General features: G+C 49.3%; 1 protein-coding gene across 4 annotated transcripts in view; it reads right to left on the bottom strand.

The window, feature by feature from the left end:
• Positions 1 to 4,658: 4,658 nt before the first annotated feature.
• The window catches only part of BCAN (brevican), a 58,887-nt gene continuing 38,420 nt past the window's right edge, over positions 4,659 to 25,125 (bottom strand). For all 4 annotated transcript variants that reach the window (XM_050930490.1, XM_050930489.1, XM_050930491.1 and 1 more), the window contains 7 exons: positions 23,477 to 24,787; positions 17,074 to 17,181; positions 14,182 to 14,340; positions 9,804 to 9,886; positions 8,169 to 8,313; positions 6,346 to 6,528; positions 4,659 to 4,890 (listed from right to left, as the gene is read on the bottom strand). In XM_050930490.1, the coding sequence (XP_050786447.1) occupies positions 4,874 to 4,890; positions 6,346 to 6,528; positions 8,169 to 8,313; positions 9,804 to 9,886; positions 14,182 to 14,340; positions 17,074 to 17,181; positions 23,477 to 24,787 (2,006 nt within the window). In that variant the 3' untranslated portion in view covers positions 4,659 to 4,873. The remainder of the gene's footprint in view (positions 4,891 to 6,345; positions 6,529 to 8,168; positions 8,314 to 9,803; positions 9,887 to 14,181; positions 14,341 to 17,073; positions 17,182 to 23,476; positions 24,788 to 25,125) is intronic.

Here is a 25,125-nt window from a genome sequence, read left to right on the forward strand (position 1 = left end):
ATGCTTCTGTGCTGAGTCGTTTCACATCCACAGTTGAAGAGCACAGAGAATGGATGGTTAGCCCCATTTTGCAGGTGGTTAAACTGAGGCCCAGAGTGATTGTGATCACACAGGGTGAGGGGAAATGGAGGCCATGGCTCTGTCCTTTGTGTGCACCGGGGCTCACATTCCAGATATTCCGGGGCTCAAACACCCACTGAAAAAAAATAGGGGGTGTTCAGCATCTGCAGGGCCAGATTAATCCTTTGTGGGTCCTGGCACCCGGGCGGCGGCCTCGCTCCACCTGTGCTCTGCCCCAAGGTCCCACCCCCTTGAATCTCTTCCGGTGAGACTCCGCCCACTGCTGTGCCCTGAGGCCTTGCCCATAGTTGGCCTCTTCCCCCCCCCGACCCTGCCCCCGCTCTGCCCCAAGGCCCCACCCCTGCTCAGCCTCTTCCCCATGGGTGGGAGGGGGCGGAGAGGAGCACCCACCAGCTAAAACAAAAGTCAGCGCCTGTGTGAGCCGCTACCGCGGTGCAAAGGAGGGCTAAGAATACGAAAATGCAGCAGTCTCCTCCGTTGGGTCATTTGGTTTCACATCAGCCGCAACGTAAGAGGCGGCGTTGGAAAAATAATCCCCGTTGAGCGGTGTGTGTTGCCCCAGTGGCATTTGCTCTCTCGAGCTCTATGAAAGGTTTTCTGCTGCTGCGGTTGGGGTATGGGCGTTACAACCCCTTTCAGAGGCAGGGTCCTGCTCCTCTGTCCCCAGCAAAGAGGAAGTGAAGGTGAAACCCTTGGGAGCCAGGTCTCACTTAAGCTAAGGCTGCAGTGGAAAAGGTGCCCTTCCTGCGCCTTGCACCTGTCCTGTTCCCATGTCGGGAGGCAGATTGGGATGTGGCTGGGCGGGTTAGCCACTGGGCCAACGGGGCCCATGTCCAGTGGCCCTGGCCAATGGGGGGCCCCAGTGCCCTAACCGGCTGGGTCCCCTGCTCCCCAGCAGGAGCACCCAGTGCGCGGAGCGGGGAAAGACTCTCTGCTCTGACCCCATTTCCCTGGCAGGAGGATGGGGTGGGGGCCCCCACTTGCTCTGGCCCAGGGCCCCACAGAGCTGTAATCCACTTCTGGCTGCACTGCACTTCCCAGGGGACATAGGGAAGCAGAATGGAAGCCCTGAGGCTGGAGGCTGAAAAGAATATGGGAAGCACGGCCCCGTCCGACTCACGCCCCCGCTCTGAGCCTGCCCCAGGCCTGGGAAGCATTGCCAAGCTCAGGCAATTTTATCAGGAGTCTCATGAGAATTGCTCTGATTTTTCTTAAAGCTCTAGCTCCTGGAGTCAAAGAACCATAGAAATGTCGGGCTGGAAGGGACCTCGACAGAAGCGGCGCCAGGGTGTTTGGCGCCCTAGCCGCAGGGCCGGCTCTAGCCATTTCGCCACCCCAAGCACGGCGGCATGCCGCGGGGGGAGCTCTACCAGTTGCCGGTCCCGCGGCTCTGGTGGACCTGTCGCAGGCGTTCCTGAGAAGGGTCTGCTGGTCCTGCGGCTCTGGTGGACCTGCCGCAGGCGTGCCTGCAGATGCTCCACCGGAGCCGCGGGACCAGTGGACCCTCCGCAGGCATGTATGCGGGAGGTTCACCGAAGCCGCCTGCCGCCCTCCCACGTTCCCGGTTGGAACCGGCCCTGCCTAGGTGGGAGTCCTTCCCATGCTCCTGGTCGGCGGCAATTCTGCAGCGGGGGGTCCTTCCGCGCTCCCGGTCTTCGGGGCACTTCAGGGTGGGTCCCAGAGCGAGTGAAGGACCCACCGCAGAATTGCCGCCGAAGACCTGGAGCATGGAAGGACCCCCCGCCGCTGAATTGCCGCTGAGGGTGGCAAAATGCCGCCCTCCCAAATCCTAGCGCCCTAGGCGACCGCGGTCACCTAAATGGAAGTGCCGGCCCTGGACCTCGAGAGGTCTCTAGTCCAGTCCCCTGCGCTGAGGCAAGGCTAAGTATTATCTAGACCATCCCTGACAACCTGCTCTTAAAAATCCCCAATGATGGAGATTCCATAACCTTCCTAGGGAATTTATCCCAGTGCTTAAACACCCTGACAAGACGTTTTTCCTAATGTCCAGCCTAAACCTCCTGTGCTGCAATTGAAGCCCATTGCTTCTTGTCCTGTGCTTGGTGGTTAAGAACAATTTATCACCCTCCTCTTTATAAAAACCTCTTATGTACTTGAAGATCATTCTCATATCCCCCTTCAGTCTTCTCTTCTCCCGACTAACCAAACCAGAACCCAGTGTGGGCGAGACCGAGGACATAGCCGAGCCAAAGGAACAGTGGAGGAACTCTGCAGGGTCTGGGAGCACGGGTGGAGCGCAGGGAACCCCAGCCTAGCAGGGGAGGGGTAGAAGGATCTTTTCTTTGCATATAGGGATGGATTCTGTACTGGGGCTTTTGTTACCCTGGAAGGGGATGGAGCTGGAAAGAGGGGACCTAACCAGAGGGCTGGGCCGCGGAAGACGCAGCCTTAGACAGGCCATCAAAAGCCAAAGGAGTGGTCAAGAGGGATGCTGGAGAAGACATCTGAAACACCCATGTCCGACACCAAAGAGCACTGGAGAGGAAGATCCATGCAAGGCCCACACCCTACGGTGGTGAGCACAATGGCATGTGGGGCTGAAACCCAAATTGCAAACCCGCTCAAACTCCAGGCATATCCCGGGTCATATCTGATTTTGGAGCCCAACATGGGGCCCATCCCTAGTTCAAACCCCCAGAGTTAGGTGAAACCAGGGAATGTCTTTTCCAAGGTGGGGAAAATACACAAAGGGGTGCATTTTGGAGAGACGTCAGGTCATTACTCCTAGATACAGATTTTTTTTCCCCCATGAAATGGGCTGTGGGGTTTTGCGGCAGGAACCTGAGAAGGTTTGGAATTTTGAAGCCACTTTCCATTTGGAAGCAGGCCCCTTCTTCTCTGGAAAAGGGAGCTGGGTTTCAGATGAATGTGGCAAAGTCAGGTCCTAAGCTGAAGGAGATTTGCCTCTTTGTGCAAATATTTCACACACACACCCCTCTAAACTCCCTCACATCAGTTCACCCAGAACCTGCATGCAATGGAGTTTGGGGCAGGGGTGTGGAGAGGGGTCGGGGCAGTCAAGGGACAGGGACTGGGGGGGGGTTGGATGGGTCGCGGGTTCGGAGGAGTCTGTCACGGGGCAGGGAGCAGTTGGATAGGCCTGGGAGTCCCAGGGGTCTGTCCGGGGGCAGGGGTGTGGAGAGGGGTCGGGGCAGTCAAGGGACAGGGAGTGGGGGGGGTTGGATGGGTCGCAGGTTCAGGGGGGTCTGTCATGGGGCAGGGAGCGGTTGGATAAGCCTGGGAGTCCCAGGGGTCTGTCCGGGGGCAGGGGTGTGGATAAGGGTCGGAGCAGTCAAGGGACAGGGAGTGGGGGGGGTTGGATGGGTCGCGAGTTCGGGGGGTCTGTCACAGGGCAGGGAGCAGTTGGATAGGCCTGGGAGTCCCAGGGGTCTGTCCAGGGGCAGGGGTGTGGAGAGGGGTCGGGGCAGTCAAGAGACAGGGAGTGGGGGGGGAGTTGGATGGGTCGCGGGTTCGGGGGGGTCTGTCACAGGGCAGGGAGCAGTTGGATAGGCCTGGGAGTCCCAGGGGTCTGTCCAGGGGCAGGGGTGTGGAAAGGAGTCGGGGCAGTCAAGGGACAGGGAGTGGGGGGGGGGTTGTATGGGTCACGGGTTTGGGGGGGGTCTGTCATGGGGCAGGGAGCGGTTGGATAAGCCTGGGAGTCCCAGGGGTCTGTCCGGGGACAGGGGTGTGGATAAGGGTCGGAGCAGTCAAGGGACAGGGAGTGGGGGGGGTTGGATGGGTCGCGGGTTCGGGGGGGTCTGTCACGGGGCAGGGAGCAGTTGGATAAGCCTGGGAGTCCCAGGGGCCTGTCCAGGGGCAGGGGTGTGGAGAGGGGTCGGGGCAGTCAAGGGACAGGGAGTGGGGGGGGGTTGGATGGGTCGCAGGTTCGGGGGGGTCTGTCACGGGGCAGGGAGCGGTTGGATAAGCCTGGGAGTCCCAGGGATCTGTCCGGGGGCAGGGGTGTGGATAAGGGTCGGAGCAGTCAGGGGACAGGTAGGGGGTAGGGTCCTGGGGGGGGCAGTTAGGGTCGGGGGGGTCTCAGGAGGGGGCAGTCAGGGGACAAGGAGCAGGAGGGGATTGGGGATTCTGAGGGGGGCAGTCAGGGGGCGGGAAGTGGGAGGGAGTGGATGGGGCGGGGCTAGGGCAGGGCTCCTCCCATCCTCTTTTTTGATTGTTGAAATATGGTAACCCTAGAAATGAGGTCACTGTTTCATGATGTCACTGTTTCATGATGTCATTTCCTTTTCCAGGCACCTCCCCCTACTTTTCTTCCCACGGTGGCCCCCATTTATTTAAGCATTTTGATTTAGCAGAGCAAAGCAAAAGATTACAAACACAGAGAACAGTTAAGGAACAACTTCCTCCTACAAAGGTGTGGATGGAGGGTACGAATCCACTGGCCAATGGTAGGAGAGAGGTTCACCACACCCACAGTGACATCATCATGTAGCGCTGCCCATAGGTCAAAGGTCACACGGTCTCTGGCTCTCACGTTGATTTCTATTCGGTTTCAATTTCAATAACAAAATACTCCTTGCACAAAGTGAAAAGTTACATATTATGTTGCTCAATTTTTTTTAAAGGGAATATTTAGTCATTAGAATTTCTTTATACATACATAGAAAAATGTGATGGAGAGGAAGGCATCGTTGCTTTTCCTGCTGGTTTTCAGACTGTTTTACAAAAAAATATTCCGAGCTCCGTTTCCATTCAGAACTAGTCTCAGTGCCCTGGGAAGGGATGTCTTCCATCTTGGGTCCATTCTCAGTCATCAAGGGTTTGGTCCAACTTTTCAGAGAGAAATATACAAGGAGCAAAAACATCAGTCAGATGCCAGCACGGTTGGATTCATAGATTTTAAAGCCAAAAGGAACCGTTAAATCATCCAGTCTGCCCTCCTGTATAACACAACCCAGAGAATTTCACCCAGTTACCCCGATACTGAACCCAATAACTTGGGTTTGACTCAAGCATCTTCCAGAAAGGCAGCCAGTCTGGATGCGAAGACATCAGGAGCTAGAGAAGTGATTCTCTGTGACCCACGGGCCGCTTGCAGCCCAATCAGCACACAGCCGCAGCCCATGTGACATCCTCCGTGCCAATCAGGTAGTATTGGACGCGGCCCACTTCCCTTGGTAGTTTATGCCAGTGGTCAGCCACCCTCACTGTTAAAAATATGCACTTTATTTCTAATTTGAATTTTTCTCGCTTCAACTTCCAGCCATTGGTTCTTGTCCTGCCTTTCCCCACCAGATTAAAGACCCCTTCTGTATCTGGTGTTTTTACATGGTATAAGTTATTTAGACATTGGAATCAAATCACCATTTGGTCATCTTTTTGCCAACTAAACAGATTGAACTCTTTAAAGCTCCCACCATAAGACGTCTTTTCCAGCCCTCAGATGAATGTTGTGGCTATTCTCTGCATCCTTTCCAATTTTTCAACTTTTTTTAAAATCGTGGATACAGAATTGGGCGCAGTATTCCAGGATTGGTCTCACCAATGCTGTATACACCCTCCTGCTCCTACTCACACGTCTCCTTTACACATCCAAGGATGGCGTTGCCCTTTTTGGCCACCCATCGCACTGGGAGTTCATGAGTTTCTTGTCCAGCAGCTTGTTAAGGCTCAGCGTTATTCCACATCAAGCTCAAGTGCATTTCCTCGGGCTATCTGTCATGAGCTAGGATTTTCGACGACACACGGATGGGATCAATTATTTGCTGTACACCCAGTTCTGTGTCCGGGCTCCAGCCCAGGACAATAGCTGCTGTTTCATCAGGCGGTGAAAAGCTCCCACAATGCATCTAATTGACTTTGAATGACACATGGGGGGCAAATCCCTTCCTGATCCTGAAGGCAATGACATCCCGCTGTAGAACATGGCATCTAATGACCTTTCTTAGAGTCTCATCATGCCCATCTGGAAACAGCTGTCCTGATTCTGCATTGCTTGCACACCCGTTGAAATCACCTGACCTTTGGGGGCATGAGCAATGCAAAAACCCACCCTCCACCAGCACTGGCGAAAGGAGCCCATGTTCTAGCCTCTGCAGAACTGTCACCTGGCTGCTCTTTAGCCAGCTGAGAGACTAGGGACCACATCCTGAACTTGTGTAAATGGGCACAAATCCATTGGCATCAAGGGGCCAGATTCCCTGCTGGTGTGACTCAGCATCATTTCATTGAAATCAAAGGTGTGACACAGCTAGGGATTCAGCCCTGCGTTTGCCAAGCACTCACTCGGAATGCAGCTGAGCTGCGGCCGTTCCCACCGGCCATCGTCCTGGCACCGAACCACAGGCGAGTGGCGCTGGGTGAAGCCATCCAGACATCGGTACAGGACAGTGGAGTTGATCTCATAGCGCTGCTTTGGTTTGCCAAACCGGTGGGCGTTTGTTATCTCAGGCGGAGAGGCACAAGACACTGGGGGACAAGGGAAAGGGAGACAAAGGTCATGCAGGATGTGACACTGTCTTGGCTATGGTAGACATGATGTCACCTCCACCAGTACAGCCTAGCAAGATGACCCCCACCCCTTCCTGATAAGTAGCCCCTCTGCAAGACAATTCCCCCCTCCATTGCCTCAGGGAACCCAGAGACATTAGAGGTGGGAGGAGGAACCTTTCAAAATTCAAATTTTCACTGAAACTTTTCACCAACATTTCTACCAAAAAAAAGGTGGAGGGGCAGGTTTTTAGTCTAAATTTTTGGCAATTTTTTCTTATCCCCTTCTATCTTTGAATCTAATTTAGGGTTTGCATCATTTCCACCCAGTTCTCTTGGTGATCTACTTGGGAAAATGCGTCTCGTGCTTTCTTCTCATGGTCAGTCCACAGAGAGGGTAACGGCCAGCAGTCACTCAAGGGGCATAAAGGGATGTGGAAGGTCCATGTTTCAGACCTGTGCGTGGGAGTGTCGTACCTTCAAAGGGGCAAAAAAACCGGAAAGGGAAACCCTATGGCCAACTTGCTTTGTACGCCACCTGAGCAGATAGAAAGGGACCCCCTGCAGGTTCAGCAAGTCAAGTCCCTGCTATCACAGGCAACCCCATCATATCATCCCATTCATAAACTGATGGAGCTCCATCTTTCAACTAGTTAGCTTGTCTGCCCCCACTACTGCTCTCTTGGGACAGTGAATCTGTCACCTCAGATGGTTAGGAAGCTTCTGGTTTCCAGCCTAAATTCATTCATGGTCAGTTTATACATCTGTTATTTATTAGCATTTATTTAGATGACCAGCTTATGTTTATTATTATTAATGACTTATGTTGCGGTAGAGCCTAGCAGCTTCAGTCATGGCCTAGGACCTCCTGGCTGCACAAACAGAACGAAAAGCCGGTCCCAACCCCAAAGAGACTGGCTTGATTCTCTGCTCCCCTGCACCTTGTGCCATTATCAACCCCAGTGCAAAATAGGTGTAAAAAGCTCCCAGGCTGACTCGTAACACATTGTATGGGTGGAAATACCTACAGAAGAAGGTGCAGCGCAACGGAGAATCAGGCACCTGAATTAGAAGCTGGGTAGTGTTGCTTTTGTATAGTGCTGCAGGCATGTCTAGGAGAGGCAGTTAAGGATGTATTGTGTAAAAGTTACATGAAAACTTTTTTTGTTTTGTTTTTGTCAAAATGTTTTTACACCATTTGGGGTCTCCCCTCCCCCCGCCATGCTGAAAAACCTAAATCTGAAAATGTTCGTTTTCAGCAACAAACGTTTTTTGAAAAATGCTGAGTTTTTGGCAACCGAAAATCAAAACCCTCCTGCCATTTGGGCAAAAATGATTGGCAAAATCAAATCGATTGCCCGACTGGCCAAAATGCTTGGTGGTTTTGGTTTTAATTTACCAAAAACCAACAAAACATCAATTTAGGGTTTTTTGATGAAAACTTCAAAAGTTTTTTCCAAAGTGGACAATTCCAATGTCTATTTTGGACACGAGGCCCATTTTCCATTGGGAAAAAAACCTTTTCAATGGCAACTATCTTTTCCCTGCTCCCATGCTAATGTCTAGGTCTCAGAGCAGAAGCTGGCGCCGGTGGAAGACGTGGTACAACTGAGGCTTACCTAGGCCCATTTTACAGGTGTAGGACAGGTGGTAGTTGCAAGGCACGTCGCTCCACTGCCCCCCGTTATGCCACGCTATGACCACGCAATCTTCTCCAGACAGGAAGTAGCTGTCGGGCTGCCCGTGGTACCAGTTCTCATACAGCTGCCAAGAAAAGGAGCATGAGTGAACTCTACAGCGAGGAATACACTGCATACAGGGCTCCAACACAAAAGAGTCACCTGGCTGCCATTAGATGTAGGAGACTGGACCGGGCCTGGGGAGATTCAGAGATTTATTTATTTTTAAGGCCAGAAGTGTCCATTGTGATCAAGTCTCGCCTCTTATGTTGCACAGGCCAGAGAATTTCATCTTGTGTTGGACGCATAACTTGTCACAGAGCTAAATGGTGTCGTTTAGCAAGAGGCAGCGAGTCTTTTAACTCAAGACCCCAAGGGATGGAGAAGCCACTGTGCCAAAGTCCATCACGCTCACTGGGTTGGATTTAGCTAGTTGTAGCATCAGTAGCAATTCTAAAGGTTGATAACCTGCAGGCCTGCTCTGGAAGGGATAACAGGGCCAACCCAAGATTACCATGGAAAACTTTCAGGATGTCAGACAGTAACCCTGAAAGTCTCGACACCCTCCCCTTAGATGCCATCACCTCTGGGGTGGTGGGTTTAACTGCCCACAGCAACAGAAAGGGAAGAATACCACATCCTCCCCTGAAACTGCACAGCGAACTGAAAAAGGTGCAGCAAAAGGGAATTTAACCTGAATTAGCTCCCCCCTCCCTCTGCTTTGGAAAAAATACCATGAGGGCTTAAGGCCAAGAATTCTTGCAAGGTTTCAGCACCTGTAATTGAGAGCAGGCTTTCAGCTGGTCTTAGCTCCCATTGAGAGCAGTGAGTAATCTCTAAACACACACACACACACACACACACACACACACACTCACTCTCTCTCTCTCTCTCTCTCTCCTTCCCCCCACCCATAGGTTGAATCTGATCCCAAGTGTGGGTGCTGAGCGCTTGACCGTCCAGGCCCAGATACTTTGACAGTCAGTGGGATTAAGGCTCATAAGGTGTCGGTTCCTAAAACAGTGAAGTGCTCCACTTCTGAATGCAGCGATGCCTAAGTGCCTATTCATATCCTGGGCCTGGCCCTTAACAACAAGGGGTGGGGGGGGCCTTCCTGCAAAGATCCCTGAAGTAGCCCAGTGCCTCGGCAGTAGCCCAGCACTGACTCAGAGTAGAAAAATGCCTATGGCTGAATCACTGAAACCAGTGCTTAGGTTTTCATCAGCGGCCTCCCAGCCAAATCAGGCTTAGCTTGTCCAAGCTCAAGGTGGTTTGGCACGAGTTTACAGCCTGCCTTCCAGGGTAGCGATACCACGTACCCAGGAGACTATCAATGCAAAGTATGATTTAGTGTCTGATTCATTCTCACAGCTGCAGAATATTTTCCGAGTGATTGTGAAGAACAAAGGGCCACTGACAGAGTTTTCCCCCCCTCTTTACTGTGTCTGATTTGAAATGGCCATGCCAAGCCAGTGTCTGTTTGCTGGTAACGCTGTGCCTAGTTAACTGAGCTCTCACGCTGACTTAAAGGGGCCTTTGCACTGAAGAGTAGCACACGGACCCCTTGTGACTTACCACGGGGCTCCCATCAGACCACTGAAAATCTCCTTCGATGGTTCGATCATTCAGGCCAATCCACTGATATTCCTTGTACTGATCTGGAATTCAAAGGAGGTTTGTGGTTAGTGCAGAGCAAATTAAACCAACAGGAATCCCCAGACTGGATCAGAACCATGGCCCATCTGGGTCAGTATCCTGGCTCACGTCAGCGGAAGGGGCAAGAATCCCCCCATGGTAATGAGGGAACTACCTGGACACAGGGCCCCTGACTCTCATCCTTCAGGGGCTGGTCCCTGATGCAGGAGACCTGACTTCCCTGCCAAGACGGCTGGTTATATATTTAGCCTGGGACACGTGTGGGAGGCTGACTGACTTCCCGTGGGATTTAGATGAAACAGGAAAACTCCCAAGCAACTGCGACCAGCTCTACGGTCCGAGGCGGTCGTTGTGATTTGGTAGCGTCGGGTAACCACTGTGCATTGAGGTAAATGCACAAAGTGAAGGGCGGCCCAGAGTCGAGCTCAAGGTATTTCATTTAAACGGGGCTCGTTCTTGGGTCTTTCCAGGAGAGGGCAGCAGAGTCCATCCATTTCCCCATCCTCTCACCCCGCACTCCAAGCTGCAGCCACTCTCCAGCTTCTCTGTGCAAGCAACAGCCCTGCCAGGTAGGGCGGCAGCCTTCGGCACATAACCCCCTTTCTCCTCCCCTGTCTCACTCCTTCCCTTCCTCCAGCCCTGGACTGCTTCTTTGCCCCATTACAGCATCTCTCTGATCCTCTGTCCCTTTCTCATCATGTCCCACTGTATGTCTTTCTTTCCCTCTTGGGTTTTCATGATTGCTCATTGCTTTTCTTTAAACCTTAGTTTCTACCTATCCGTCTATCCCCATACATCCTATTTAGCTAGCCTTGAGTTTTCCATGATCATTTACCTCTGTGTCTTTCACCACTTTCAGTGAGACAAGCCTCTTTCACACATGTGCATACACACATGTGCATGTTCGTACACATCTCAGACACGTGTGCACACGTGCTGCACATCCACACACAGCAGCACTCTCTAATCTGCAGGTTGTTGCTGCCGTCACCCTGGCTTAGCTAATGCATCAGGGGAGGAAGGCAAGGGAACTGCGCTCCCAGCTGCAACAAAAAGCAGGGAATGCTGCCCTGGGAAGGGAAGAAGAGCTCACAGGCTGCAGAGGGAGTTCCCTGCTTTGAAACAGGAGTAGATTAAAGTGTGCTAGAGAATTTTCAGTGCACAGCAGCAGGATCCAGACAGACATGGTGTGCGGCAGACAAGCGCGATGTAGATTTATACCCCATTTTATCATGAACTAACTTGTTCATCTAGACAAGCCCTCAGCTTTCACTGAAAAACAGAAGTAAGTTTCTAACTATCGTGGTTGCAGAGAAAAGCTCAAAAATGTGTAGGGCCTGTCTACACTGCACGCCAAGGCTGGGCTCTGACTCAGGTTTGAACCCAGCCCCTTCTGTCCACACACAAATCAGTTGACTCAGGTCAGCAAACACTCGGGGCCCGAGTCCTAGGATCCTGCTAGGGGGTGGGTCAGAGCCTGAGTCCCACTGTGACTTAGGGCCAAGGCCTATCAGTGTGGATGCAGCTCAAGCAACAGATCTGAGTCAGAAGGTTGGTGTAGTGCAGTGTGGACGCATTAGCCCAGCTGTCAGACCCAGGGCCAGCAATTGTACACCCAGATTTACAATGCAGTGAGGACGCCCAAGCATGGTCTTGGAAACACCGAGTGTACAAACCCAGGTCCCACAGACGTCGGTTTATTTTGTACGTAAGCCCCTGGGAGGAAGACTTGGAAAGCTAGAGAACAGCAAAGATAAGTTTTATTCCCTCACTCCTTCACAGCGCTCAAATGCTTGACCAGAGTTGGTCGACCAGAAGCGGGCGTGGTGAATAGAATCGAAAGAGGCTTGTGGTCCGATCTCAAGATAAATCTCCTACTCACAGGTAGGTTCTGAAGTGTCTTCGAAACATACCAGACCTTTCTCAAGGACATAATCAGTTTTTTCAGGAGCACTCAGAGCTCTGAAGGCACATGCAATAGTGACTTCTTGTCCATTTTTTAGCTGAGTCAAGACAGCACCAAGACCATACTCGCAAGCATCTATGGTGACAATCATTTGCATCGCAGACGCAAAAGAGCTAAGAGTCGGGCTGATAGAAATTGCATGTTTTATGTTGTTAAAGCTGTTCTTGCATCCCATTCAAGCCGCACGTTCCTTTTTTAGGAGATGGCACAAAGGAACTACTTTCAGAGCAAACCACTATACAAACGTTGAATAGTATTCTCACAGTCCCAAGTGCAGTGTTTCTCAAACTTTTGTGCTGACGACCCCTTTAACATAGCAAGCCTCTGAGTGTGACCCCCTCCTTATCAATTAAAAACACTTTTTTGTGTATTTAACACCATTACTAATGCTGGAGGAAAACCAGGGTTTGGGAAGGAGGCTAACAGCTCATGATTTCCCATGTAACAACCTTGTGACCCCCTGCCCAAGAAGGATCAAAGTTTGACTTTATTGTCCAGCACTGGTGCTTCGCAAATGGCTTTCACTAGGTCTGGTTTTGGTTGTATGCCATTCCAAGAGCTAATATGACCTATATGTCACTGAGTCAGTACAGACTAGCCTTTTTTTTTTTTTTTTTTTTTTTTTTTGCTGAGAGTAAGTCTATGTTGTTGGAGTTTTTCTAGAACCCTTGTTAGGATGACATCATGTTCAGAATCATCTTTGCCATACACCAGACTGGCCTCTTGAAAGGACGCCATTATCTCTCTAAAGATCACATGCATCATTCTCTGGAATACAGATGCTGCAGAGGCTAACCCAAATGGCATCTGTTTGAATAGGAACAAGCATCCTGGAGTGATGAAAGTTGTGTACATGTGGGATACTTCCATTACGAGTATCTGGTGGTACACTGAGGATAAATCAAGGGTGATAAGAATTTTTGCTTCCTTCAAGATGAGCAACTTTTCACTGGTGTTAGTGGTGGATTGTCATTCTCTAACCATGTTGGAATTTAGAGCTCTCAAGTCCACACGTGCAGAGGGCACCATTAGGCTTCCCTGCGAGAATGACAGGAGAAACCCATTCAGATGAGTCAACTGGTTCAATGAGGTCTACTTAGCATAGTTTCAGACAGTCTTGGAACTGTCTGTCTTCATGACAATTTGATCCCTCATCATTTCATCTGTGAAAATAGCAAATACACAGGTTGCACTCCACTCACATAAGGCAGCCATGTAGTGGTCAATGGGCTCAGGAGGCATCTATACATGGGAACAGAACTTGAAGCATCCAGCAATAACATTGAGTAAAGGATTAAAATTATCTTCCAGGGCTGAGAGAGTCACATTTTGCAGTATGTCAGGACAAGGAGGACGATGTTTGAAGATTCGTTGTCCTTCGGGACCAAGGCAATGAAGCAATAAGTCTTTCTGCTTTTCTGGAGTATATGGAGAAGTATCTATAGCAAGCACATAGTTGCTGAAGAAAGACCTCCACTGTTCCCATGGGAGTGGCTGATCTCCTGGGGGAGGCATGAAGAACAGTGGAAGCAGGACATGCATCATGGTAATAAGTGTGGAAACAAGTTGGAGGCATCAGCAAGAAAGGTAGAGAACAATCAGCCGGGAAGATTTTCTGGTCACAGAATTGCTGACTGGCCCTGTAAAACTCTGTTCGCACTGCAGCTGGGTACTCAGAACTGCAGGGGAACATGCCAGCTGGGGAAAAGGAACACTTTGAAAAATAGATACTGCTCCTTCAAATTTCTCTTCTCGGCAAGCTGCAGTTGCCGGCAGCAGCAGGCTTTTAGGCTGCAGTTTCCCTGGGAGCAGGTAACAGCAGCAGGATTATGAGGTACTTGGTTAACCCTAAAACAGATTTCGGTTTCACTGGGGTTTTTTAGTGCTCGTCACCAATTTTTGTACCTCAACCGCTGTGAGGAAGACTCGGGAAGCTGGATAACCGCAAGGGTAAGCTTTATTCCCCTCGCTCCTTCACGCAGCTCATATTCTCATTTCTCCTGCTCTTCCTCTCTCTCTCTCTCCCTTTCCCCAATGCCCTCACACTCTCTGCAGTGCATCCTGGGAATTCTAGTTCCTGGACCCAAAGCTACAGAAACTACCTAGGAACAAACTTACAAACACAAACATGTGCTGCTATCTGCACACAGCTGGAGACAACCATTTGCAATACAGTGTAGGCATATTCCTTAGCCTCTGGAACCTGAAGGCAAATAAAAAAGAGCTCAAATGTTTTGGTTTTTTTTTTTTTTAACTCTCATGATTTTGAAGCCCCCAGCTCATGATTCCAGAGAGGCCTTGCTCCCGATATTTGAAGGCAATGCTGCTTACTGTTGATGAAGTTCTGCTCTTCAGGGGTCATGATGTTGGCCAAGTGACCACCATAACGCCGGCACTGAGTTTCTGCATCCTCCCAGCTCCTTCTGATGGCGAAATGTTTATAGCAGGACCCCTGGAAGCTGTTCCAGCCTGGCCTGCACTTCTCCAGATCTGGAGGGAGGAAAGAGGAAAAACAAGAGAGCCAATGAGGGGAGAAAGACAAGATGCCTGGAGAAGCGAGAGAAACAAGCGTGTCTGCACAGAGATGGATCAGCTACTCCCAGCAACTGTTCAAAAGAAACATCAAGAGAGAACCGTGTTCCACACAAATCCTCGTCCCGTAACATGCTTTGGTAGAGACTGGCTTTGCATAAGGTGACCAGATGTCCCAATTTTATAGAGACAGTCCTGATATTTGGGGCTTTCTTATATAGGTGCCAATTATTCCCCACCCCCGTCCTGATTTTGCACCCTTGCTATCTGGTTACCATATTATAAATCCTGGGCCAAATGCTCAGCTGATGTAAACTGGATGAAGTCAATGGAGCCAGTTTATACAGCTGAGAATCTGGCCCAATATTTTGGTTAGAGTCAGATTCGCATCTGGTGTGACTCTGGATCCTCCAGACATACACCCAGGAGGGTATGGTGGATCATCCATCTCCATCAATGGCTATTTTACAGCTCCCCTCGAGTCCAAAGACCTGGATCTCTCAGTTGCACTATGCGTCCTTTACCCTGCTGGGGCAGCGTAAAGAGGATTTAAAGTGAGCACAACTGTACTTCTCTGCCAGAACAGGGCAAAGGGATGTTAATGTAAATGCGCGTGAATTCCAGAGTCGTCTCTGAACAGAACAATTCTCCTAGCAGCCCAATTTTTCTATTGCATTTTATAGGTCTGATTCTCCATTGCTTTGTGCCTAGCTCAGTCATTTACACCAGGTCAGAATGTTTTGCACTCACATTGCACTGGTTTAAATGACTGCCCAAGGTAGAAAGCAATGGCGATGCGGGCATTATAGTGCTTACTCGTTCATTGTCTTTCCGTCTTGCTTCCTTCCAACCATGGGTCTTTCATGATTTATTTATTGGATTTTTCTTTAATCTTTAACTGGTCTGGCGAGCCTTAATTATTCGACTAGCCTATTCCATCCTGTCATTTCTCGGTAAGTTTTGCCCTGGGGCATAGACACCTTAACATTCTTTTAACAGGCCTGCTCCACTTTGTTTGTCACTAGGATTGTGGTTATGAAATGCGGGTCCAATGTAGAGTTCACTGGAGAAACTCTGATGGGTCCATAGTCCATTGGATGATGTCAGTGATACTCAGATTAACGCTCGCGAGCCTCAAGTGGTCTCCTGTGGCTCATTGCAGCATGTGATAATAAAACATTGTGTGATTTAATTTATTAACCAATCAGGATGCTTTTACCATTATTAACCAATTGTAGTTGGTAAAATAAACTTGATCAGTCATTTTGCTGTGAGAATATTTTATAGGTGTATAAAATCTGTACATGGAAACAATGAATTCACACGACTGGGGCTCTTTTGGCTAATGTTGATCACTAACTTGGGTCCTGAAGCGCTAAGATTTCAGTATCACTGAACTGTTCAGTTCTGTCACAAGGCCAACACTTTGCAAGACTGGGTCTGTTTCACTGGAATTTCGTTTAGGAAGAAAACTGGAGGGAAAAGGTTCTGATATTGTCAGAACATCCCATTTAGACATTTGTGGAACAAAATGTTTCAGTTTTTTCCTTTTTAATTTTTTAAACTTTGTATTATATATATTGTAATAGTATTATAATACGTGTGTGTGTGTGTGTGTGTGTGTGTGTGTGTGTGTGTGTGTGTGTGTGTGTGTGTGTGTACCCCTCTACCCCGATAGAACGCTATCCTCAGGAACCAAAAAATCTTACTGTGTTATAGGTGAAACTGCGCTATATTGAACTTGCTTTGATCAGCTGGAGTGCGCAGCCTCACCCCCCTGGAGCGCAGCTTTACTGCGTTATATCCGAATTCGGTGGACCCAAAAGAAAATTTATGCTGGACTTTTTTTGTTGTGGAGACTTCTGAAATGTTCAGGTTTTGCTCCAATTCAGAACAAAGCCGCATTTCAAAATCTTGGAATCCTTGGCAAAACGGAACTTCTGTCCGTCCCACAGCACTAATCATTTGTCCCAGGGGGTGAGCTCAGAACACTTTTTATCCTGATTATTCTCTAGCTGTGTTATTCAGCAGTGAAGCCCTGTAGTCCGCAGGAGGGCTTAGGGGGCTGTATGCAGCCAGGCATCTTTAGATCTTTGAGTTGAAGCCCCACAAGACGGGTGGAGGCTCATGTGAATTGAATTGTTGGGTCATGATCCAGTTGAAGAGGTGTCCACATAACAAAAGCACCTTCTTGGTTGGCATTAAATTTGCCCCCTTCTTGGCTATCTTAGTAGAGAGGCCATGGACAGATGGGGTCAGGTAGACCGGAGGTCCTCTCTCACTGCTAGCATGGGGTTCCTGCAGCTCCGGGGCTATACAAGGGCTATGTTTTATGCACTGCAGAGTTAGTGTCCACCAGTTCTGGCACTGAACTCCCTTGAAATTAAAAACCAGCATGGTCGGTTTGAAGACCAGGTTGGTTTGAAGACCAGAGATGACTTTTTATTGAACTGGTGTGTGCGTGCCACTGCCCTCTCCTGGACAGAATCAGAACTGCATCGTGGACCCCTCTACCACTTGCGCTCAGATGGCTGTTGGAGCTGAAGGATCTGGGTTCTATCCCGGCTGCCACCCTGAAATTGCCCGTGACACGCAGCACAATTAGCAGTCCAAGTGGGCTGTGGGTTTGTTTTGTTTCCTCTAAACACAGCAGCATTTCAGGCCATGTCTGTAGTGCACCCCCAGACTCACCTGTTTCACAGGTATCTCCTCCATAGCCTGGCAGACATATACAGCTGATGCGCTCTCCTCCTTCACTGCAGGTCCCTCCGTTCATACAAGGGTTTGGGATGCAGTCATCTGAAAGCACATGCAAAGAGTGAAGCAGGCAGCTGAGTCCTGGGATCCCAAGTGACATTAATACTGGGAGCAAATCTGAGCTGAGCAGCACCCCGAGAGATCGGGCTTGGCTGCAACTGTTCCAGACTTCTCCAGGAGCCAGCGATGGGGTCTCAGGCCTCTCTCCTGCTGATGCCGAATCTTTGGAGACGGGATGCTCAGAATACATTGTAAAAAGAGGTGGACTCCAAGCCTCTGATCTGCCACCCCCCCGTTCCCTCTCAAGTGTTGGGAGAGGACAGGATTCAACCCCCACACACACACACTCTCCCGCAAGACCCAAGCATGCCCCCTAAAGTTCTGGCTCTGTGTCACATCTTAAACCAGAAGGAGGCCTATTTTGTCTAGGCCTAAGGCTCGCAAGAGATGCAGAGCAATGAGCCAGCCTCGTGGCATCATGAAGAACCGAATGCCCCAATCCTCTTGGAGAGCCGGGTGTGACTGGACACTCCGATGTCGGGGGCTCTGCTGTGGGTAAAGAGGCAGCACTAGTGTTTTAAGTTTCCATCTGCGCGGGAACCTCAGTCATGTTGGGAGACCCGCGTAGAGCAACCCCTCCCCAAACATGGCGAGCGCTCTCGGACACTGTTACAAACTTGGTTCCATCCTGCAGACCCAATGGGACAGACCTGAGTGGTGGGGGCCATTTGACCTTTCAAATGATCCGTAGAGAAGGTAAGTGCTGGGCAGGGGGTGAGGAGGGACATTCAATAATTTTATAACCAAACGTAAAACATTGTCTTTGTGTGAGCTCAGTGGCGGCCGTTGGATTGGCGGGCACTGGGGATGGAGTGGACTCCAGGGAGGTGGTGGATTCTTTCAGAGCAAGAGGATCTACCGCCCATTCTGTTTGCACCCAGAGGATTGTCTGAGAAGCCATGAGGGGGCGGGGGTGGAGCCGTGCATCTCAAGAAGGGATTGCTGTCTCCCCAGGAATAGGAATGAATTCTGGTGGTGGGTCCCCTCCTGCTCGATTGGACTGAGCTAAAAGTCAGACTCAACCGGGGACAGAGAATCATGTTGGCTGGGAAATACTCTCAGGGGATGACGGCCTGGGCTAGCGATCCAAGCACTCGCCCCCCGTCAATCCGAGTCCCATTCTTGGCTCTGCCATTCCCAGGCTCTGTTGCCTTGTATTAATTAAAGTATTATGTGCGTCAGTTTCCCCATTTATAAAACAGGGAAGAATTACAGTGATTTCACTAAGGGACTTGGAAGGATGCGATTTTTATTGGCAAATGTCGATAAGCGTCAGTTGCGCCAAATGCACACACAAACCCATGAAAAAATACTTCCATCAATTACAATTGAAATGTACAGGTAGACAAAGGAAGCAAACTGCGGCTTGAGAACTTCTTAGAGCTGGGTTTATGGATATGCCCATTGTATACTGTGGCATGTGATGGTGACAATTGGTGTTCTAATGGTTATAAAGCATTAACTTTCTGAATCTGAACTTCTGTGGCCTGATCTCTCCCCATCCCCCACATTGCCTGACCTTCCCATAATTTCCTGCAACTGTGAAAATATAAATTGATAAAAATTGGGGGGGGAAATGCACAAAATTATGGGGCTTAAGCCACCGTGAAAATTTAAATCGATTAAAAATTGAAAAAAATGCTTAAAAATAAACATCAATATTATATATTAAAAAATTATCACGTTTCTCCAAGGCTACTGACCGGGGTGTCTTCTGAGGGTTACTTAGAGTGTGGCATCTGAAGAAGTGGGTGTTTTACCCACGAAAGCTTATGCCCAAAGAAATCTGTTAGTCTTTAAGGTGTCACCAGACTCCTCATTTTTTTTTGTGGATACAGACTAACACGGCGACCCTGTGATATTAGTGGTCACAGCATTCTGAACATGCAGGCTAAGATTTTAATTTGAGTGGCAAATGGGCGTCCAAATCTTTTATTTGGCTTTGAAAATTTCACACCCTAACGAACATCAGCAGGCGGCAGTGTCCCAGAGTCACATTCCTGAGCTCCAGTACTGAGCTTTTCATTTGCAGATCTGTCCTCATCCCTGCTTCATGGATGATGAAACTGTCATAGAAGGAAAGAGAGAGACAGGAGCTTGAGCAATGTCCTCACTATCCACTAGGCAAAACTGCCTCCCATTGCTGCTACCTACAGGAAATTCTTTAGCTTGAATATATTTGAACCTCAACGCTCAGCTGTCCTGATGCCTAAAGTTTTGTTCTACCCACTAGACCACACTTCCTGCCAGATGCAAGCGTTGAACCGAATAGTTCCTGCCCCTCAGCCCATCCTTAGTTCACTAATTTAACTTCTTTATTTGTAGCTGTGCTCACTTTGTTTTTACTGCAGGTCACTCCCAGCGTTGGGAATGGATCTACTGGTGCTCACTGGGTCTTAGAGGGCAAATGCCTCCTTTAGACAACGCATCCGAAGAGCGTTCCAGCCATTAAGGCTTTGCAAACCGGTTGGATGCTTCCACCCTCTTCTGACCCATTCAGCAGAGCAAGAATCTGGACACTAGGTAAGCGAATGGCCTCTGTTAACTGCCTTCGCCAGGCACGGCCAGACGCTTGCAATTAGATCGACTGGATGAGCTGCCCTGCAGATGACTTAGCTTCAGCATATTGTCCTGTAGCTTTTCTCCAGCCGGGACTCTGATGCCCCTGTGATCTCCAAGCTATTGCTATCTGCTTAAATTACGAGACACGATTCTCTCTCTCGGTTAGGCTGAAAGTAACCTGAGACCTGTCGTGCTGACAACTCTTGGCAGCTTCCTATACGCTCCCCCACGCCCCCATCTGTTGTCTCAGGACTGTATTTTTGGTCTGTGTTTGCACAACACCCAGCACCATAGGGTGTTGGTCCATGATACAAATAGGTACTTATCTGTCTCCCATCCCCATAGCATCCAAGCATCTCGCTAATCTTTAATGTACTTATCCTTAGTGCTGTTTTCTCCCTGAGACAGCCTCTCTAGGGCCCAGTCCCCCCTCTAAGCGAGATGCCCAAGCTCCCAGTGGAAGTCTGTGGCAGAGCAGGGACTTGAAGACAGGTCTACCGAGTGATAGGCGAGGGCCCTTACCACGGCACCACAGGAAGGCATTGAGGCCGAGAACTGAGCAGGAATCAAAGAGGTTTGGGAGGTTGATGTGGGTAACAAGAAGAGCCAGACGTAGAATAGTAAATGCTAAATGCCCAGAGGCTAGCAATAGATGTAACTAAAAACCTCCTCAAGGCTTAAGAGCGTCTCTCCTAGGCAGGGCCGGCTGCCTATCCCGAATCTAGCTACTGCACGGAGTTCTTTTGTGTCTTCCTCTGAAGCACCTCTAGGGCCACGATGCTGCATGAAGTATTGAACGACGGCCCCGTGGTTATAGGCTGCTAGGTGGGGACCCAGGAGTCCTGAGTTTCATCCTCTGCTGCAGACTTGATGTGTGATTTTAGGCTCAGATCCTCCAAGGGATTTTGGTGCCTAACTCCCACTAAAATCAATGTGCTCTGCTTTTGACCTTGGGTTAGGGATTAAAAGGGGGAACGCGCAGTGCATACAGTATTTAGAATCACAGCAGCGTTTGCTTTAATCAGACCAAGAACGGACACAGGGCTTGTGGAGACCAGACTGGTTCATGTCGGAGTCAGCCCATGCTTTCTGCTGGGAGCATTGCAAGATTTTGGATTAGTGGGAGTTTCTGAGTGAGGAGATCAGGACCCCTGTGAGCTTCTTAAAGAGGGAAAGGACCCAGGAGGTCATCCGGTCCCATTCTACCACAGACCATGTCTCAAGATCATTTCCCCATTCTAATCTCAGAGTGCTTTGTCTGGTCCCACCCAAAGTGACCAGACAGCAAGTGTGACAAATTGGGACGGGTGGGGGTCACTAGGAGCCTCTGTAAGAAAAAGACCCAAAAATTGGGACTGTCCCTATAAAATCGCGACACCTGGTCCCGCCTAAAATGCCCCCATGTGATGGATACGTCCCTTAGAGAGACTGTTCTGCTCTGAGCAACAGGAAACATGTCTTGAGCTGCAGCCCAAATTTTTCTTTGTGCCTGGTGAGGCTTCCTTAAAGTCACCCTAAACAATCCCTCTCTCCAGCTGGTCCTGAGCTAACGTCATCCGGGGAGATGGTATTCCTACGTCGGCAGAAGATCCCCTTCTCTCGGGGTACGCAGCATCTGCACCCGGGGCCTATGCACAATTGACTGGACCCTGGAAACCCAGGTCAGCTACCCCAATACAGAGTGCGTTGCACGGCTTACATCGTCCGTAGAACTCTACCGCAGCTCCACCAGCGGCTACAATCCTAGAATCGGCACGCCTAAGGGATAAGGACAAATCCTTCTCCTTAGAAGCACAGTGCTGACTCCTTATTTCCCTCACTCCACCTGCGATCTGAATGAACTGGGCTGTATGAGCTGGGCTGGGTCAGGCTAGGTCGGTGAGTAGATGGGAGACGTCTGACGTGGCTGCAGGAGGTTGGGTTTCTGTGACAGCAAAGGGCGCTCTTCCCTGTGATTCAGCACTGACCCAGAATGCCGTGAGGCCAGAGGCATTCTCTTTCCTATGAAATGTGACATGGTGATTGGTGATCATAATTACATTTAGTTCTTAATTCACTACTACGATGGTTTGGGCCATTATTTTCAATATACTCGACTTTTGTTGGTTTAATTAAGAGTTGCCCTCTGTGTTGGATTGGAAGCTCTCTGGTAAGAGACTGTGTCTTTTCTGTGAGTTTGTACAGCTCCTAGCACCAGAGGCCCGATCAGAGTTGGGCGAATGATATTTTTTGGTTCTCTGGCAATTCAGAAAAATCGAGGAAAAAGTTGTTTCAAATTCAACTGAACGTGAAATTTTTCAAAATGTTGGGCAAATTGAAAAGTTTGAAAAAACTTAGTTTTGGGTCACATGAAACACTTTGTTCAACCTGGAGCAAAATGACTCGCTTGAATTTTGAGCATTTTTTTAAAAAAAAATTTTAATTGAAATATATTTAAAAATTTAAATAATTTAAACAAAAAGTCAAAAAATAACCAAAATATCAAAACATTTCATTTTGAAACTCTCCAAACAGAACACTGGGACTTTTGCAATTTTGGTTTTGGTTTTCTTTTTTACATGAATTCGCCAGGGTTTTGGTGTTGCTGAACCTGCACTCTTCAGCGAAAAAAAGTTTTGGATGAAAATTTTCACTCTGTTTGTTCCTGATCCCTGACTGGGGCCTCCCAGACACAACGGAAACCCTCTGGTAAGCATAGGCTCCAGGTCCCCCTCTTTGCCAATTCATAGAGGAGATGAATCTGTTACAGCCCCAGCTAGACAACCTTAGCCCAAGCAATAGCAGCTAGAACTAGTCAGGAATTTTTGACTAAATGTTTTTTTTCACCAAAACATGCTGCTTTCATCAAAACTGAAACTGTTCATGAGAAAGGGTCACTTTCAGTGAATTTCCTGGCCCAAACAAAAGTGGAAAAAGAAAGGTTCTGTTTCAGCATTTTCTAAATGAAAAGTGTTTTGGGTTTTTTTTTTTTTCAGTTCAAACAATTTTTTGTTTCAAAATGTAATTTAATTTATACTTAAAAAAAAAAGGTTGAAAAGGGGGTGGTATATGGTCAAAATCCAAATGGAATATTTCAAAATGCTCAAAAAGTTTCCATTTACCCAAGCTGATTTGGTTTGTCCGTTTGCAGAAATTTTCAAGACACTATCACAATGCAAACAATAACACGTTACACCGGCAGAGCTGTGCAAAGGGGCCTCAGGATAAATGAGAATCAGGCCCACTATACAGAAGGGGTTTATAATCTGGCCCATAGTTCTTAGGCCAGGTGTAAAGAGAATTAGTTCATCAGTGGGAGAGACACACACACATATGAGGAAAATTGCAATAAGACACAAGGCAGTGGACCAATAAGTACAAAGGGAAGCACAGATCTAGCCAAGGTGGTTTTGTTCTAGAAAGCTTTTAATTCCCTTTATTAGTACCGTGTTTAGTCATAGGACTTTTTTTTTTCATTGAAACAGTCGTTAAAAACACTTCATAGAAGTAGCAAGAGATTTAAAGTGCATGCGTGGTTGAGACCAATTTGTTTGACAAATATGTGCTTCTCCGGAACGTTAAACTTCCCTGATCCAGCTGAATGAGGGGGAAGAGAAAGACAGACAGACAGATGGACAGACAGAGGAAAGCATAGTGTGAAAGGGAGGTTTTTAGTGCGAGAGGCCAGTGTATATGGCTGCCCAGAGGGCCAAGGCAGCACAGCCGTATGGGTTACCTGAAATGTTCACCCCTGCTCCCAGGCTGGCGCTGTCTGTTGGCAGGACGGGGAGAGGGTGGGTGGCGGTCAAAGGGGCGTCTGTGAAAGGGATCCCCTCCAACGCTGGGCCTGATGCTTCTTTGGAGATGTCTGCAGTGGTGGAGGTGAGGCCGTGCTTGGTGGTGGATAAGCATCTGTCCACTTCTGGTTCTCCAGGAGTACCCGTGGGGGAGATGGCCGCTGGTGCCAGGGTAGCAGAGAGAACAGTTTGCTCTTCAATGACCTTCTCCTCCTCAGATGATTCACCTATCAATCGGCCGCTCGCATCGGAGTCAGGCGGTCCCACCCGTTTGCGTCCCACCATCTGGCTGTCACTCTCTGCTGGAGATTTTCTAATGGGCGGCAGCACGGTATGGACCTGGCCTACTTCCATGTTCGAAACAGTGAGGGCAACCATCGTCACCTCCGGTCGGGAGGCAGAGTGGACGTCCTCCACCTGGGAGCGGGTGGCAGCAGGCAGCAGAAGCCAGGTAGAACTTGAGTGCTCCTCACTCTCCTGGAGGCTGGACTTTCCCATACCAGGGGATACGGACAGCAGGATATCCTGAATCGCTGGGGTGCCTTCTGGCCACGCTGTGCCAAGTGCCCCGTCTCCAGATAGCTCTGCCTCTTCAGAAGCACCCGGGTGTCTGCCCGGGTCAGGGAAGCGTGTGCTGCTCAACCCGGAAACAAGACCACTTGGCGGGGTGGCATAGGTCTGGGCACGTTCCATAGAGAGCACCCGACCTGGTTCTTTGAGATCTTCTGCCTTCCACCCCGCAGTTGGGGCAGCAGAAGCAGCGATGGAAGGAGAGTGCTCTTGCACCCCAGAGTCCTTCTCGATGCCCCTGGAGCTGGTGTTCTGAGCATCTGCCTTCTTCGTGGCAATGACCTCTAGGTGATTGGAACCATTGATGAAATCTGCCTCTAAGACATCAGCAGAGCTGCCTTCTGCTGTGGGGTCCTCTCCATGTTCTTGGTGGGAACTGATGGGAACGTGAGACATGTTTGGTTTGATTGCATCACCGGGTCCGGCTAGTTTCGGTGAGATTTCTGCTGTCACATTTGTAGGGCTGGTGGTCATGTCTCCATCAGTCGTTTCTACCTCTGCATGGGGGACCATGGTTTGGGGCTCTCCTGGAGCCATCTCAGTGGGATGAATTGGGTTCTGCACCCCATCTGATCCCTGGTGGCTGCTGCCCGGTAGCTGCGTCTCTTTAGTAATCCTCACGTTCTCTCCCTCCAACGAAGACCTCAAGGTTTGTTCCAGGTCAGTTCCATGTTCTTCCTCTGCAAAATTCAAATGAAAAAGACAGCAATAAAACTACAGGACGAACAACCAGAGCTGCTCAGAAAAGGGGGTTTTCATTCCCTGGGGAAAACGCTGACCTTTCAAATTAAGTTCTTGTTCCGCAAAAGTTGAAATATCGAAACTTCTCATGAAACGAAAAGTTTCTAAGCGGAAATGTCAGAGCTAAATATTTCAGCATTTTCAATCAAAATGAAATGATTCCACATGATGAAACTACATTTTTCATTTCAAACCAACATTTCAGAACAAAAATATTGTCATTGATCCTCACAACATCTCTCTAACATTTGCCCTTAAGTTGATCATCCATATTATA

The sequence above is a fragment of the Gopherus flavomarginatus genome, chromosome 20, assembly GCF_025201925.1.
Source record: "Gopherus flavomarginatus isolate rGopFla2 chromosome 20, rGopFla2.mat.asm, whole genome shotgun sequence".
Classification (NCBI taxonomy): Eukaryota; Metazoa; Chordata; order Testudines; family Testudinidae; genus Gopherus; species Gopherus flavomarginatus.